At 47.9% G+C, this 18,070-nt stretch overlaps 1 protein-coding gene across 1 annotated transcript; it reads left to right on the top strand.

Moving 5' to 3' along the window:
* Nucleotides 1–16,398: 16,398 nt before the first annotated feature.
* Nucleotides 16,399–17,601, top strand: HOO65_010548 (uncharacterized protein; the record flags this gene model as incomplete). Its single annotated transcript, XM_071005933.1, has 2 exons — nt 16,399–17,306; nt 17,355–17,601. The coding sequence occupies 2 exons, from the start codon at nt 16,399–16,401 to the stop codon at nt 17,599–17,601; spliced, it is 1,155 nt and encodes a 384-aa protein (XP_070862370.1).
* Between the last annotated feature and the right edge of the window lie 469 nt (nt 17,602–18,070).

The following is an 18,070-nucleotide window of genomic DNA, read 5'->3' as shown; positions in this document are numbered from 1 at the left end:
CCTCAACAAATCACAGAAGCCGCGTCAACAGAAGATGCTAGCTTGAGCAAAGGAGCCAAGACAAGGCCTCCTCATCCTCTAGAGTGCAAATCCAGTGTTGCTTCTTCGCTTGGGTGTTGTCTTTGTTTCTTTCTATTTTACTTTTTTTTTTTTTTTTTTTTTTTTTTCTACCTGCACAACTCAGTTTCAACTATCATCAAGAACCCCCCTCTTCCTATACACACGCCCTACCTCACCGAAAAAAAAAATAAGCTCAGAAATCGACCTGTCATCCTCAGCTTTCATGCACGAGACAGCATGCCCCCTGTCTTATACTGATCATACCTATTGGTGCCCCTCCCATCTTATTAGTCCTTGCGCCAAGAAACCCTCACCGCAACTACGCAACCCTAAAGCTAGCTATGTGCTTCTCCGCGAAACTAGTTAGGTTGCTGTACCCGTTGTGTTCAGGTATTGGTTGCCCTTGCATGCACCGTTGATCTCTGCGTATCTGCCTACACTAGCTACCGCAGGCTGGTGCAAATATGAGACTGAGACAAAGCTGTGACTAAAAGGCAGGACTCTCACACAGGTCAACAGGCTAAAAGTCCGGCCTGTTAAGACGACAGACAGTCCATATCCCGGCTAAGACACCTAGACCATGGATATCCTTACTACCAATACTACCCAGATCCCGAGCGCCTACTAACTTCGCTAGAAAATTTGCTACCAAGTAGCGTCTAGTATCTAAGCGAGCAAGGGCAGAATAGAGCGGCCGCGATGCCATATGGCCCGCAAGTGATCGTCAGCAAACCAGCCAGTTTGAGAGCAAGAAATCACGGGATGTGCAGCCAAGCCCAGGGCGGGCAGCACCAGAGGCGCGACCCTCAGGCTAGGATACGGGGTCTTGATCTTTGGGGAAGATAGGAAAAACACAACTCCCCCTCCATCCGCTTTAGTCTCAATCAGCGTAGCATAGACGAGGCTCATGGCTGCTTGCGCCCGATAGGCAAGTCGAGATTGCGGTTATCAGGAACGGGAATAACAACTTGGAACTTCATGATACAACGCTGCTTTCGCGTGGTTGGATGTCGGAAACACTGACGAGCCACTCCAGGCTAAGGAGGGGGACACACAAGTTAGAAACTTGCCAATCAGCTCTTGATATGGCACAAGGAAGCCAGACCATGCTACATGGTAACTCTCCGATATATTTTGCTTTTTCCTTGCTTCATGTTCAGCTTCCATTGAGCACGAAAAGCGGTTGGATGGAGTTGGAGTAGGCTTACATACCGACGAATTCCACAGGCCCATGTTCTCAAGCTGGCGATATCCGATGCCTCAGCAGCAGCTGGCTGGCCCGCCCAACCCCTCCTATACCCCATTCAATTTCTCTTAGCCCACTGTTTTCCTCCTTTATTTTCGTTGCCCTATCGCCAAAGCGAGCCGGAAGCCCCGCAGGCCAAACATCCATTCCCATGATATACATGCAACACATAAACACTCTGCGCCCTGTACTGGACTCTTGGCCCAGTTTTCCTATCTCGATTATGCATGCGGGCTGTTTACTCTGCAGCTCTGCAGCTCTTGTTTCATATTTCCTCAGACTATGAATCCTTCTGCTTAGAAGCTCCCTTGCACATTTGCATGTATAGGTAGGTATGTTAGAACGACTGCTGGCACTATTAGATAGCTTTCCCTAAGGAGCCATTATCTCTACAGGACTCTTTAGCGAAGACCTTTGTGTCCTCAGCTGTAAATCAAGCCTGCCTTGTTTGGCTTGGTCTTGCCCACAATACGCAGACATACAGTTTCCCATGTGCTTTTTCAGGCCCAAAGAAGACCTGGCCTGTGCCTGGCATCTTTTAATACCGGAGCTAACCTCCCTCGAAGGACCGCAAGCTACCCAGTCACAGAAGAGGCCTTGACATTACCACTATCAATTCGGACCTAGACCTCCCTGTGATTCCGTTGGCTCTTGGGGGGGACCTGTGACTTATCGTTGGAGCTCTGCTAGCTGTCCTGGGCAAAGCCAATTGCATTCAAGAAGCACGGAGCGAGCTGGGACAGAAAGTTCATTAGGGATATCAAGGGTGTAACGGTGCTATCACGACAATCAGATATGGGAGAGATGTTCACTTTCAACTAATATGAAATGGGGCAGGCAAAGAGCTACAGGGGTGTGTTGTGTTGTGTTAGAGTTCGGGTGCAGCTGGCCCGACAAGCTAAAATAGGTAGGCAGGTGGCTTATGCTTGTACCCTGTGTAAAGCTACACGGTGGCTGTGACAAAATTACAAATACATATTTTTGTGCCTATAGAAAACCAACCCGGTGTCGGCTCGGGTGAATAAAAACATGTAGGGTAGGAGACGTTCCAATTAAATTGAGGCGTAATGGCCACCCTATCACAGTGACCCAGCATACTTTTGCAGGTAGACAGGCTCCCAAATACCTTTGGCAAGATAGAGGAACAAAGTGGAACTATTGACAGGCTGGATTGACTGCTTTTTGATGTGCCACCTTGTCAAGCTCGTGGCAGGCAGGCTGGACTTGGGCTTGTTCAGCAACTCCAACAAGCTATACCAACATAATATACATGTTGCGGGGGGGGGGGGATACCGCCAGCCACCATTCCGAACCAGTGATGGCTGGTTAGTGGTTAGTGTTCCTTCTTTTTCCTGTTGTTGCTGTCAGCTTACGAGCTGGTGCTTGATTTTCTTTCCTTTTTTTTTTTTTCTTACCTCTTATGGCCAAAAGAGGCAGGGGTGAGTCTTGTAAGGATTCTCGAGTCCTCGAGTCCTCGAAGTCTCGAGTCTAGAAAATGTTTCATTTCCCGGCTTCTGATTGGTCAGCAGGTAACAATGGAGAAACTACTGTAATAACTACTAACAAAGTAAAATCGTGATTGTGAAATAAGTGGGGCACTAGGCAGTCTTTAATATACCGTATGTATTGCGACATCGTTATTGTCTTGACTCACTGTGATCAACGGGAGTGATGGGCAGTGTCTCATGTCCTGGGTTGAATGCTATGTGCTAGAGTACTTTTAATTATAGGTACCTCTTGCTAACTCCTTTGTGTCTAGAGCCTAGGCTGCCTATGCGCTAGTAGAGGGGGAAGCTAATGTCGTGATGGGTTCAATTCACCTAGTTGAACTGATCAAATTGAGGCCTGACGGTCGTCTCGCGGGGGAGAGGGGGTCATGTTACACTCACTGCAAGCTCGCTGTAGGGGCAGACAAGACAACTAGAAGTTCAAACAGCGCAATGCTCTTACTTGGCGACTAGATGGTGGTGTTGTTCATAAAAAGACTTTTCGCATACTTAAAACGGTGGCATTGTGGCACACGATCGATGTTGAGTGTGTGCCTGAACACAGACTAAGGCTAAGACTGCATAACCTATGCATGTTCACGTTTGTGCTTGTGTAAGTACTACACAGATAGACTTCACTAACTACTACATTTGAGCAAGACCATCAAGCCAAAGAAGCGTATTAGGGAGTGAGATCTCAATATTGATTTAGAATGAACTGGAACTAGAGAGTGACAGTTCGTCCTATCAACATGACTAAGCTGCTGCCAGACACTCTACATCAAGTATATTGGGCAATAGAGCTAGCCCTGACCCCTCTTTTTAGTGCAAAGGCATTACTAGAACTTAGGAGGACCAAGCTGCACTAAAAATAAAGGAATGGAGGACACAGAGTCACCAATAGCAAAACAAGGCGGGTGAGGAGGGGAGACAGCGTCTACTTCCCGCCAGAGTTATAAGATAGCCCGGGAAATATAAGGGACAATAAGAGCGACAAAACGGACTTATTCTAGCACCCTCAAATAAGCGACTCTAGGTTGCTATCGAGGGCCAGGGGCGGACTTTGTTTGGCAATGGGGTACCCTAGTACTTTATTCGCTCTATCATGCACTAGCAAACGGTATCAGCGATTGACTTGGTGTTTAATCTTGTCGAGTAAGCACGCTGCCTGTATGGCTTGCCCGTACGTCATCTGGTTCACGCTCCTATGCTTGAGATAGGCAATAGGGGGCGAGACGCTACAGAAAACTTGGGATTAGACAGCGGGCTAACAAAGACCTAGTAATATCAACAATACAGATAAGCATGTGGGAGATAGAGGTAGTGTGAACTGGGATATGGGGCAAGGAAGCAAAACAGCCGGCGACAATGGGCACAGGGTCTGTATGTGTGTGTATAATCTCATTTACTGTTTGCGCTTCCCTAAACTTACAGCAGCTCTGCCTTTGGACTTGCTAAGATTGCTACTATGTATGGCAGTTCCTTTCAGGCTTCTTCCTGCTGTGTTTCCTGGACAGGTTCTTTTGCTGATGTACGTTTTCTTTTTTTCTCTCTCTGAAAATGGCCTTGATATTGCTTTTTCTGCCTTCATTGCGGCCACGATTTCCGTAAAGAGAGGGGAAGCCTAGTATGCGAGGTTTCACGCTTCAGCAAGTCCAGCTCCCTTGTAGCTGCACGTGCAGAAACGGGCGGGCCGTTGGCGCCACGAGTTGCAAAAAACAAGGAATAGTAACCTAGCCTAGGTGTTGCTTGTAATAGAGAACAGAGCAAAGGGAAAAGGACGGGAGGAGGAGGAGGAGGGGGAGGAGGAGGAGGATGGGGAGGGAGGTCTGTAAGCAAAGTAAGCCAAGTAGCGCAAATAGCTCACAAAGAGAAACAACAGGAAGAGGGTTGTGAATGCGAGCTTGCCACATTCTATCTAGACTATGAATTGTGTTTTCTTGTTTCATTTCTTTTGCCTTTTTTTCACTCTCTATTGAGGATAACGCATGTAAAAATGGTCACTAGCAAAGGTTTGCCTCGAATAGGCTCAAACTTGCATCACTCGTCCATCTCCGAAGCGGGCGTACAATGAAAAGCCCACAATAGTATAGAATGCATTCTCTTCTCATACCAAGCCAGAGCAAGGCCAAAAAGCCAAGACTGTTCTGGCCAGCGAGCCGAGGCCCTAGTCAGTGCGTACGACCCCGCTTACTAAATCCTGGGGAGAGAAGGGAGAAGAAGGATAGGGGGGGGGAGGGGTGTATTCACAACGAAGACAAAAATCTGAAGAAAGAAAGAGGAAAACAAATAAGACAGGGGAGGGGATGTGGGAAGGGGGCCAGGACATGGTGAAATAAGAGAAAAGCGGCCAAAACACCAAAAGCAAACATCGCCAGTCTAGACTAACTAACACGACATGTTACATACATTTGCATGTTGGCTACATCCACCCATGTCCCATGCGAGCTTCACTTACTCCGCACAAAAGGGAGCGTTCAAAAGTGATAGAAAAAGCGGGTTTGCTGACACTCGCGAGAATGTGAGTGAGCAGAAGGAGTGAGCGATATTAGACTCGGCAACGTTGATGGTCTTCATGGCCGTAATGACGGACAGGCAGATCCTGTTTCGAGATCAAGCCACACGCACATCTCACGCATTTCACACACATGAGCATGTACATATACGGGCACGATGCGGGCAGGATAAACGTGATAGATCATAGGCTCAGGCCTAAGAATACGAGGGCGGGATAAGGAGATTGAGACGGAGGAGGAGGAGGAGGAGGGAAGAAAGAAGGAGCCATGCGGGCGGGCGAGCGGAGAAGCAAAAGCCATTAGCGTTTGTCCTTGCAAGTTGTGTGTCAGCGTTGGGGAAAGCAGTGCCAATCATGATCCTGTCTATTTGCCTTTTGTTTTGCGGCCGCGCTCCTCATACAACCAACCATGTAGAAGTCGCTGTTTATCAAGTTGGATTTTGGGGCTAATTCAGGCATGGTGGTGTTGGGGTCTGGCTTCCTGGTCCTACGTACGTCTCCCTCTCAGCCTTGCTTAGACTAGCACAAAATGATCGCCTCCCAGGGCTCAAGCTTTCACCAAGCCATCTGCATGTACGTACGCTTGGCTGGCTGTATGTACGCACACCAGAGATGAGGACGCTTGTATTCTAGGGACAGCAGAGACGCAGGAACAAGCCCAGCTAGCCAAGCCCCAGTGTATAAGATGATGAGAAAGGGACGCTGTGCACTATGAGCGTATTATTGCAATAAACTTTCCCTTGTTCCCCTCTTCCTCTAGCTGTGGCTTGCGGCCTCTCGTCCTGCCCGTCTCGACTTAAGGGAGGATAAGTGTCTAAGACATGCACCTCTCGGGGCTTCGGAATCGAAGGAACATGGTGCCTGGTGTCTTTTGTGCGGATATGCTTCGTAATGAGCAGTCCCTAATGCCGACCGTATCTTCCCTAATATTGTTGGTCTGTGGGCCATATTTAGAGTATAGCCAAAGCTTTGCTAGAGCTTGTGTTGTTGACAAGCAAGAACGTAAGCATGGGTTATAGGCTAGGGGTCCCTTGTTAGAGCGAGGTAAAGGACCTTTTTTTTTTTTTTTTTTTGTCCCAGGTTCCTCTAGGCTCTTCTTGACAAAGGCACGCGTTGTTTTCGTCCAAAGTGATGCAAGCAAAGGAAAAACGGGAATCCACCTGTCTGTGTACTCATCTGATATTGCCGGAAAGGACAGGCACAAGAAAATAGACCCAGGATAGTTGCTCTAAACTATCCAGACTCACGCCATTTTGTCTTGTCCTTATGTCCCCTTTCATGGAATTATTGCTCCAGGGCAAGCACAAACAGAGGAACAGGATCGCCACTATTAGCCAATTATTGGACGTTGGAGACTCGGTGAGTCTCGAGTACCGTGGATCAGAGCCAGCTTGTGTGCGTGTGGGTGTGTGTTTGTGTGTGTGTGTGTCCTCCCCCGGTCCCAGATCTTTGGACGTTCATCTCTCTCCTGCAAGCTGGAGTGGAGAGAAACTCCCCCTTGACAATAAACCCAACCCAGCCCAGCCCAGCCCCCCCCCCATCCTGCCCTTTATTTGCCTATAGACTAGCGGCACACATAACGCAGACTCGGAGCCAGGCGCGAATGGCAGTGCTTCACACGAGCAGTGGGGGGCACGTCACCTCTGTCAAGTGCATGCGCATGCTTCTTGGCCCAACAAGTGGCCCCTGCACTCGGGCCAGCGTCGGTAACCCGCCTCACTGCAAAGGGAAAACAAGTAACCTGTATGTTGGTCTTGTAAGAGCTGCATTCACCACTCGCTGCATACGCCCCGCCCCAGTGCATGCCGGGCTGGAGATTGCCCACGAACGATATGCCCTGCCCTTACTCGTGTGTGGTATTTCGGTCGTGGCATGTTGTTTATCGCACGACTTCTTTTGTGTTGGTTGAATCGTAGCCTCTCTATTGTCATGTTAGCCTTCCAAGCCCGCCTGATTCAAAAGCTTCCTTGCTGCATGTCTCACGCAAAATTCAATTTCCCCTCGACTGCATACGTAGGAATAATTACTACCTACCGTCTATACGCGTTGCAAAAGGTCAGCCAGCACAGCCTTTCCTCAATTGGATCTTTCAGCTTGGCCCTTTTGAGCTCTTGGGTAAGAACATACATAGTTCCACCCAGCCTCCCTTCCTCCCTCCAGCAACACACCACAGCTTACAGCAGTGAAGTGAAGTCTGCTCGCCTAGTGCTGTCCTAAATTCTAGTCAACCAAACCGGTCTGCGCCGGCCCGGGCTCCTCATTGTTCTGTGCAATATAACCGGCCAATCGCTGGGCTTACTGGCTTGACTTGCTTCGCTTGCACACAAACCAGGCTAGCCAGCCAACCCAACATGTCATATGTGTATGCTGACATATGGACTTGCGGCCTACGTAAAGATTCTTCTCTAGCTCTAGCTCTGCAGCAGCCTATCTCTAGCCGCTAGAGCTAGAGCTGAACAAGGAATCCTGAGGCACGGCTCAGTACACTAAAGCTGCACGAGATCTATCATGTTTCAACAACAGCAAATTTTATCTTGCGGTGTACTTACATGTACATGTGGACACTCAAAAGACTGGCCTGTGCTTCGTTACTGGACGATCCAGGAACTTCTACCCATCCTACATCACACTACGCATCATACACATGGGCAAATGCAATGCACGGCCCTGAACGACAAGCAATAGCTGCGTGTTTGACCGAACAATAAGATTAAGTGTGTCTATTTTCCATGGTCCAGCAGGTCGGCTCTCTGGAAACATGGGCTATTGTGTGTAGCCTCTCCAAGAAACCCATCGACTCGACTATCGACCGGGCCAGCCAAAGGGGAAGAACAACGCCCCCCTTCGCACTCGCTCCTTCTCTTCCATGTCTCCCCCGGAAATTTGGCATGCGGGTCCCGTAAGAGCCGAGTAAAGTGAAACACAGCCCCCTGCTTTGCAAAATTGTGTATAAGCAGAGGCACTTGATTTTGTTACTGGTTTCTTTTCCACTTTGCCCATATGCATGCACACCAGGCCGTTCCCATGCACATCAACCACGGGGAGGCAGATAAAAACAAATACAAACACGAGAACGAGAAGATAACAAGCAAAAAGAAAAAGAAAAAAAAAACGCGTGATTTTCCATGTACACAACGAGGTTGACGTTCAGCGTTGGACTAACACATTGTTAACCCTAAACCATGTCAACAAACAACAGCCAACCTTGTTTAACCAGGTCTAGCCATACCGTACTGCCTGTCTAGGCCAGTTGAAAAAGCCTGCGGGAACTAAAACTCTGTGTTGTAATTCTCCGTTCTATACCCGCAACACTATCTTGTCTCTAGTGGGAAGGGAAAAAAGGGCAGCTAGCTAGCTGTCTTGTCCAATGTCTACGCCCGATTCTTGCGTAGTGAACTTGTGATAAGCACGGCTGGGATGATCCAAGAAACCCCATAGAGCAGGGCAGCTGTACTTGCTCTGTGTTTGCGTGTGTGTCTGTGTGTGTCAGATTCCCGGTGTACTTGCATCCCATCCATCTACGCCGTAACAACAAAACAACATCAAGGGTAGGGCCAGCTCAGGCGATAAAGGCCCGTGGTAAGGGAGGCCTGGCGATGATCTGCACTAGGCACCTTGAATTATAGGCTTTAGTGGGCAGGGCCTTGCTCTAGTCAGCGCCGACAAGGAGCACCGTCCGTCATAGCAGGGCAAGGGAAAGTAGGCGGGTGGGTATCTTGAACGATGATGTGGAGTTGGCGATGATGATGGCCATGGTGGTTTGGTTGATTCTGTTGGTTGTCAGGCTAGTGTTCTCGAGAGGGAGCGGGAAACTGTGAGCGAATAAGCACAACATTGCCATTACTAGCAGTAGTGCTACTACTGTCTGCCCCCCCCCCTCCCCCTGGCGTTGCTGGAGCTAGGGGAGTCTGCTCTTTTTTGTCTTTTTTTTGCCTTTTTTTTGCCTTTTTTTTCTTCTCCGCCTGATGGCAGTTAGGGTGGACGAGGACTGTAGGGGCTTTGGGTTGTTGTATAGCGCAAAGTAAAGCGCATGGTTGTTTGTTGCGGCAATGCCCCAAGTATGGTGTCATGACGAATTGTTGAGTCAAAATGACACATGTCTAGACCACTCCAGTAGCATTGGACCTGTAGGTACCCTGTTGGCATTAAAACAAGAGCGCTGCCGTGGTTGATTCAATATTGTCATGGGGCTATGGCCACTAACTAGTCAGGGACTGCTCCTGTCCTTGAAAGCCGCCGGGCAAGAACGCACGCTAGAGGTGTGTTGGGGCCAAGGCATATCCCATTTCTGCATTGGAGCTCTAAGCTTGTCCTCTGGCCAACCTGGGACTATGCAAGCCTGAGGCCAAGTCCACAAGCTTGTCCGGGCTAGGCTAGGGTGCCTTCTGAACCGTTGTTGCATTTCCTAGTTGCTTCTTTGCAGGAAACGAGGTTGAGAAAGGAGGAAGTACTTGCGTGCTTGCATGAAAAGAAAGTGTCTATCTTTTCTCTTCTCTCCTTCTTGTCTCTTTTCTTTTTTTCATACTAGATTCTCTTTTCTCTACCCTGTTTGCTCTCGAGGAGTGGATTGCTTGGCTCCAGTCAGTCAAGTGGCAGGGCATTTTTGATTCACTGATTCCTTGTCCTTCTTTTCCTCGGTCGTCAGGTCTCTGTTTTGTTCTTGTGGCCAGAAGCAGGATCCCATCCCATTCCTTGGCCCTATTGTCCGCCTAGTTTGTATCATACTTGTGTATGCATACATGCGAGCCAATACCAGTCACTCTTGCCTGAGCAATTCTTTTGTCTTGCTGTAAGGACGTGCATCAGTTCTTCTTCGCGTTAGTCACTCCGGTCTTCTTGTTTCTTTGTTGTTGATCAATGACTGCTCAACCTGGTTGATGGTATCTGCTGTCAGACATGCATATGACAGATGTTATTGGCCAGCTTTGGATTTCCAGCGTGTCTGGGCGAGCGAGAATTACATTGGGGGCGGGGCCGCCTTCTTTAGTCCTGCTTCATTCTTGCTCTATGCTATGCTGATCTACCCTCCTCGCTCTTGCTGATCAGTCCGGACTAGTCCAGCTATACAAGGATACATGGATCGCGTGGTAATATGATGCATCGAGTTTCTCGTGGCATTTTCAGCTATGGTGTTGCAGCCTGTGCATCTACACTAAGAGTCCCACATCTCCTCCACTTTCACCTGCAAAGCGAGATCTAGGCCTACGCAGATTACCCACAAAGGCAATCCAACCTGGATGAGATAAGGCCAACGGCATAGCCCGCCCGTTTCTTAAGTTTGATTTTTTTTGTTCCTAAACCCGAGTCATCCATCGCGAGATGGGGTGGTGCTGCTGCTGCTGGGAGAATGCTTGCTTCCAGCTCTGTAGCTTTGCTTGTTAGCCATTGTCCTACAAAACGAATTAGCCCAGGCAAGCAAGCCCCTCTGCTCTCTCTCCCCTTGTCCATATCAAGGAGGGGGAAAGATGGCGTAGTGTGCCTTTTTTTTCCTTCTTCTCTCTTTTCCTTGTACTTGAGCAACATGTGCGCCTGCCTAATTATCACAGTGACAGGATTAAAGAGAGAAAATTACCTGTCAACTCGGCCCGCGAGAGAAATCCTTCGACAATCAAGGACAAGGCGTTTGCGTGTTGGTGCTGGGTCTGTGTTCTTGCTTGTGCTGTGGATGGCCATGATCCACAGAGCAGCAGGGCCGCGTGCATTGTTTGTCTGGCTTCTTTCTTGCCTGGCCCTATCTCCTGTCCACAATTTTTTTTTCCCTTTCACCTACCTAGCAAGCATGCAGCGCCAGTTCCGTATCTTCGTCAGCGAGGCGAGTCCTACGGAAATCTCTGGAACTGATCTACGATTTCTGTGTCTGCTCACTTTCCCAATGTCTGGTGCATCTCCGGCGAACAGATGGTGGCTTGGACTATCATTTGTTTTGCTAGGCCTCGTACTCTAGTCTAGATCGTCTCGCCAACCAACGCAGCCAAGCTGATCAAGCGAAAGTAGAGGATAGAAAGGGTGTTGTTTGTTGCATTTCTTTTTTGTTCACGATCCTGTTTCTTTTCCTTCTGTTTCGGCTTCCTTTCCTTCGTCTTTGATTTTTGATTTTATTTTCTTTTATTAGTTGCCCTTCCCCCTCCCAATACGGCCAAGGTTCAGGGCCTTTCCTTTTTGCCAAGTTCTCACGCATGTGGCTTGCATCATCCAACCCGTGTTATTCATTTATTTCCTTTGCTCTTATTAGAGGATGAGAAGGCGAGGCCTGAAAAAAAAAAGAAACTATGGCTCAAATGGACATATTTTTTTGGTCGTTAGTTGATTTAGCTGTCGGGCAACTCTCACTATCCGTTTCGTCCTGTCTGGCAAAGGGCTCAGAAATGTGATGGTAGCAAAGGAAACAAAAAGATATCATAAATATTTTATCGCATTTGCAGGCAGGATCTAGTTTGTTCATTTGGTTGTTGCCTCGTTTTCTCGAGTCCGAGTCCGAGTCAAGTCGAGTCAAGTCAAGTCCAAGTATAAACACCGAGTCCAGTTTTACCAAATACGTAACCCTAACCCTCCATTTTCTACAACAACCCTTTTCTAATATTGCCAAACAATTAAACTTGCGAACAAACATGGTAGATATCAGAGCAACACGTTACGGCATACCAAAAGAGACTATCCCAGTCTAGAATCAGTGCAATAGGTCCCCTTGGAGAAACGCTGTGTCTAGGGATTGGTAATATAATGAGGCTATCCCTTTGACATCAGGTGTCTCCATATTGAGCACTTGTGTGTCGTCGTATACAGGCCAAGATATTCCTACTTCCCCGTACGTCTTTACGCTGAGTGTCAGTCCTAGCTGATATTCTTTCTAAAGTGCGTTTTGTACGCAGCTTAAGACATGACTAAAGACTCTAGTAATGAAACTCCTATTCAAATCAAATCGATAGATAGTAATTGTGGTGCTGTGCCTTAAATGAGAGACAACTTTCTTCCTTCTGTTATATTTATCATATCGGCGGTGTATCTCGATGGAGGCAAATGAATAGAAACATGCAGTCTGTTCTGAGATACATTGAAGCATGGACGTCCATCGAAACTGGCTTTTGTAATGAAGGATGTGTATGGTCTGATGGAGGCAGATCGCCTGCTCAGGAGGGGGGTCTTCACACATCAGATCATGGCATTGACGACTGCCCATCAGGGATGGAGAGCAACTTCCTGGGTGTCTGTTTTCTTGTCTCTTTTGAGCGAGGGCACAAGAAGGGACCCCAGGCATATGGGAGAACCGAACTGACGAGAGGTTTTTTGAGAGAAGAAAGGGCGGCTGTTCGGGACTTTTGGTCTCAGAAATAAGTTGACGACAGTAGCCAAGATGTGTGATTAAACGTAGGCGTAACATACAAGCGCTATGCCTGGTTCTTCCATCGTCCTTTTACCAATAAACAACATCCTAGTGCCTGGATATCACAAGTGGCAGCCACACGGCAAACAAGTATTTTGGCTGGCGGCTTACTACATCACAACACACCACTTAGCCTGTAACTTTGAGATGCCTATGGGTTTACTCATAGTACCACAAGACATAGGATAAATACGAGAGCAGCCGGAGGATGATGAGATCTAGCCCAGTAGTATATCCTCTGGTTGGTAAGCCGTTCCCTCAAAGAAAAAAAAAAACTTTGCAAGATTAAAGAGCCTAAGCATAGAAGACTGGCGGGAGGGGGCTGGGGGGAATAGCAGAGATAAAATGAATTAAAAAAAAGAAACAGCTCGTCTCTCTCTATTTCCGACTTTTACATGGCATGTTGGTCGAAAGCCGCAAAGGTGAAAGACGGGGAAACCAAAACAACACCAGAGTGGCAGTTGGGTTATGTCGTGCCAAGCAGGAGTATGGAGGAGGGGTACGGAATGCGATGGAGTGTGTCCTGCTACTCCTACACTCACCCCTTCGGCAAAAGCTGTTTATTTATGTTAACCCTGTCTTGTTTCTTTGTTCTTGCTGGTCCTTGTTGCCTCTTGACTTATCGCCGGTATCCTTTTTGCTTGGTCTTTTTTTTTTTTTTTTTTTTTTTTTTCTGTGATGGGCCTTGACCGGCCGGCGCTACTTTTATCTCTTTTATATACTAGTTTATGACTATTTTCACACATTTTTATTTTCCCGCTATTTTATCGTTATTTTCTTTTCTTTTGACGGTACCTTGCCTTTTCAGCCACAGCAACCCCAGTCATCATATCTCAGATTCCAGAAGACCCATTTTGGTTCTTCTCGCTACGTAGCTGGCTTGGTCTTGAGGATGCATAACACAGATGAAGGCTTGGTACAAAGTCCCAGTGGAAAGCAGGATAAATGCTTGGACAGTAGAGAGCGAGCAAAGAAAGCCCGAGGATTCGCTCTCTTGCACATGCTGTATATTTCAAAGGGGCAGAAGCGGCCGTTCCCCGGGTGGGCCGCCCAGACTCAACAGAGCCTGTGTCAACTTTCAACTTAGAGACCCCCTCCTCCCACACCCCCTTGTACCCTGTTGTTTCTTCTTACTTTCTGACGACAGGCCGAAAAGAAAATCTTTGTATCCAACAGAACGATAGTGAGAATATGGACCAAACAGAAAGGGACATGGGGAGGCATAGAGCCCCTCCCCCGTCTAAGAAGCCAAATAGCTAGTCAGGTACTTGACTTGTATGCACGTCCTGGCTGCTTACTAGCTGAAGTGACGGGTGAGGTGGCATGCCCCTCCCAAAGACGGAGATCACTTTGCCTTGTTTCTTGGTAGTTCCTAGCAAATAGGCGCGATCCACGCACCTCGAGGAAGCTAGCAGAGCATTGGACTAGATGGGTGCTGTCCTAATCAGCTACCATGCACCCAAAACGTAGGTAGCTTTTCAATGCCCCTCGACATTGCATATAACATCTCTACATCTGCTGCTTTCTTTCTTTCTGTCTGATGTTTAAGTTCTTCTTTACTCCCCATCCACTTTCTGGACTTCTTCGTCTCACTCTATATTGAGTAATCTTATATCAAGCAGGCCCTTTCTCTTCTCTTCCCTTTCGAACTATCATTCTCCCTTGTAGTATCTACAAGTATTTTGTCCATTTATCTTTCTTTTTTTTTTCCTCTATTTTTCACATAACCTAACCTCATCACCCCACACTCTCCCTAGAAAGAGCATCACCATCAACCTTTTTGTTATTACCTTCTCCCTATCTTTAGCTGGCCTATTTCTTTTTATTCTTTACTTTGTCTCTTTTTTTCCTCATTCTGCTTGTATACCCCCCCCTAGTTGATGCTAGGGCTCGAGCATACACTCGTAAAACCCATACGTTCAAGCAGCCTACGCAATAGACCGTGAGCTTGCTTCCAATATCCTTCTGTGGCAACGCCGTTACGTCTTCTGCCAACTTGTTTGCTCTTGTGACCTTAGAAGCTTGCAATTTTCATAGTCATTCACTCTTCTCTCCAAGCTTGTGACTTCTTGCTCGGACTGGGTGTCTTGAGCTGCTCTCCCTTCTTGCTAGCGCTTCGAGATCACTGCCTTCTACAGGGTCACTTCTTCGGGATTCACTTCCTTGAGCTCGTCTGTCTCTGCTAGTTGCCTCGTCTGCACGCCATACTTGGATATTCGCACATCTAGCCGGCCAGGATAGTACCAACCATAAACCTGCAGAAACACCTACGGGTCGTTGGACTACTGCTGCCCCTCCTATCGGGAACTATATCGCTACTCCTTGACATCCTCTTTCTTGACGAGTAGTCTCAGTTGGGTGTATTTGCGCCCCATCTCACTCTCGCTCTCTCTTCTTATTCCTATTTATTTCTTTTGCGTCTCCCTTTACACATCAATTTTTCTCTTCTGAACAGCAAGGAGTTCCAGTTGTTGCTCCAGGATCTCTTAGTACTTGTGCTGTCTTAACACTTCCTTTTTATCAACTGTTACCGGTGGCCTCTTGTCTTTTTCTCTTTCCTTATTCCACTTCATCCTCTTTTTATTGCTATTTATTGAATATCCGCTTTGCTTCCTGTCTCCGCCTCGGTGACTCTGCTGAATATCACCGCAGTTGTCTCAATCCACCCATCTAATCAGCTGTCTGCCTCCATTTTGGCACCCTAACAACGATCCCCACACCCTTTCATTGCCTGCTTGCCCTGGGGTCCTTCCTGTGACTATTTCTTCCTCTAGACCACACACCCTTCTTCTCTCTCTCTCTCTCTCTCTCTCTCCCTCCCTCGACTCTCTTCCCTTGGCTGAATCTGCCCAAAAGATAACATACACGCCCCTCCACATCTAGGTCTAGCTTCACCTGCAGCTCTCTTGAATCGCTTGTGCATCTTGTCTCGCACCTACTCGGATTTTCCTATATCTGTTGACTGCTCCCCTCTTGGTTCTTGTTGCCTCTTCTTTCTGATTCCTGCATCTCACTGGCACGTAGGACTGTTCGGGTATCATCTCACTCTCATTCATTCTTTCGCCTCACAATTCCTCCTCTGTCTGTTTGTGTAAACGCTACCTACCAACCAACATTCCTTCTTCGTTTTTATTTCATTTATTTTTTTTCCTCTTGGTCTTAAGGTCTCTCACTAAACGGTGTATACCTTGCAAGTTCTATTCCATAGCTTGCCCACACTCAGGTTACCTACTCTTTTTTTTCTTCTACCTGCCTTAATCACTAGTTATCCTCGCCCACTTACACACCAACCCATACTTATACTCTTTCTTCCTCTTCCCGCCGTTGCTACTCGCTTGGATTCTTTGCTTAAAGCTCTCCATTCCTCCCTACCGCCTTTTTGTTTCGTCCTGTTCTACTTTGCTCTGCTCTCTGCTTTGCTCCACAACAAAACATCTTGCCTTGCAACATCCAATCCTATTGTCTCTCCCTTGTTACTTCACTTCTTCCTCTCTTTCTCTCTTCTCTCTGACTCCTTGTTTCTCACGGGCATCCTGTCCCTCAAACATCTTATACATATCGCCTTCTGCCCTTCCCCTTGCTAGGGAAAATAAACAGACAGCCTCCCACATTCTTCATCGCTCTCATTTCTTTCCCTTGGTCTCTTTTTAGCTTGCCTTCTCTCTCATCTCTTTTCTTTTATCTTCTATCCTTCCCTTCTTCTTTCACAATGGACTCTCGGACATCTTACGAAGAAACCTACAACCAGGTCACCTCGGCCTCTCCCAGCTACACTTCCTCTCCCTCTTCTTATCAGCCATTTACACCCCCTTCTGACCGTCCTATTGAGCCTATTCACATTGATACCTCATACGCTCATCAACACCATAACACCGGCAACATGAGCTTCAGTATGCCCCCTTCGCCGCTTCCTGTGGCCGAAGACCACATGAAGGCTACCCACCATGAAATGGCCATGTACGGTGCTGCTGAGCCGCGCTACCATGACACACGCTATCTCCCCCACGAGAGTCTGATGCCTGGTCGTCAATCTCTCCTTTCTATGCAACACAATGCTCATCAGTACCCCCAACACCAGCTAGATATGGGCATGAACCCCTATGGCGCTCGCCCGTACCAGATGGCTTCTATGCCTCATCAGCCCAGTGATATGGGTGCCATGAACCTTATGGACGGCCTCATGCCTCCTTTGAGCTACAGCAGCGCCTCTATGGAGAAGAGCGGCTCCATCTCCAGCATGTCATCAGGTGGCCAGCTGACTCCCGTGTCTCCTACTGCCTCCTCAGGCCACTATGGCGGTATTCCTATGATGCAGAACCGAGGAACTCCTGTGCCGCAGACATCCGTTACTGCTATTCTCAACTCTTCGCCTTCTCCCCCCGGTGTGTGGGCCAATGCGCCCCGCCCCATGTACCTCAGCGGCGCCCAGAACTCCACTGGGGCTCTCCACAGCATTCAGGATAATTGCATGACCGCACACATGCACGAGACTGGCTCTGCGCTGCGTAATAGTGGCATTGAGGTTTCTCAAGTAAAACGCGGCCGTCACGTATGCAATGAGCCATCCTGCGCTAAGAACTTCAAGCGTGCTGAGCACTTGAAGCGCCACCATGCCACGTAAGTTGTCCCTCAACGCTCTCTTCTCACCAAGCCCACAACTAACAGCTCATTCAACAGTGCTCACCACCCTAACCCCCGCTTCAAGATCTGCCCCTTCTGCACAACTGAGCGCCGATTCCTGGAATCTCGTTTCGACAACTACCGCCAACACATCCGCCTACACACCATTGAGGACAAGACTCCTCAAAGCCGCATCGCCTTCCATCCCCGTGCCCTTGACCTGCTGCGTGAGATCGAGTCTGGGATGAAGAAGCGCCGGGGCTCTGGCAAGAAGGCCAGTGAGCAGTCCTAAGTTCGCCACCACAACAGAGAAACAAACACATCCGCGTCTATGGCGTGCTTCTAGTCATATTTCTTTTTTCCTCTTCTTCACCTTTCCCACTTCCTGTTACATTATTTCTACCTTCGTTTCGAGTTTCTATCATTCTTCCAACTATATGTATGGGCGCGGGCCTCTAAAGCATCGGTATTTCTGTGTCATTTTTTTGACTGCAGCTTTCAACCACCCCTATTGCAGCGGGGGATTTCAAGTGGGCTGTGGTTGGCTATTTGGTTATCATCAACTGCCACCACATGCGCTACATCGAGCCTCTTAATGCTTTTCTTTATCCATTACTTCCTTTTATTAGTCTTTCTATTTCTTGTCTCAAATCTGTCTACTACCTGGGGTTTTCTGTTTTCTTTTTTCTTCTCTTTTTGTTTTCCACTTTGGTTTATATAGTTTCTTGCTCTTGAAAAAGGATCTTCAGAAAAGATCTTGG

Source organism: Ceratocystis lukuohia (assembly GCF_044167205.1).
Source record: "Ceratocystis lukuohia strain C4212 chromosome Unknown Supercontig1_pilon, whole genome shotgun sequence".
Taxonomy (NCBI): domain Eukaryota; kingdom Fungi; phylum Ascomycota; class Sordariomycetes; order Microascales; family Ceratocystidaceae; genus Ceratocystis; species Ceratocystis lukuohia.
Note: the sequence above shows the minus strand (reverse complement) of the source record. Positions and strands in the feature narration are given on the sequence as shown.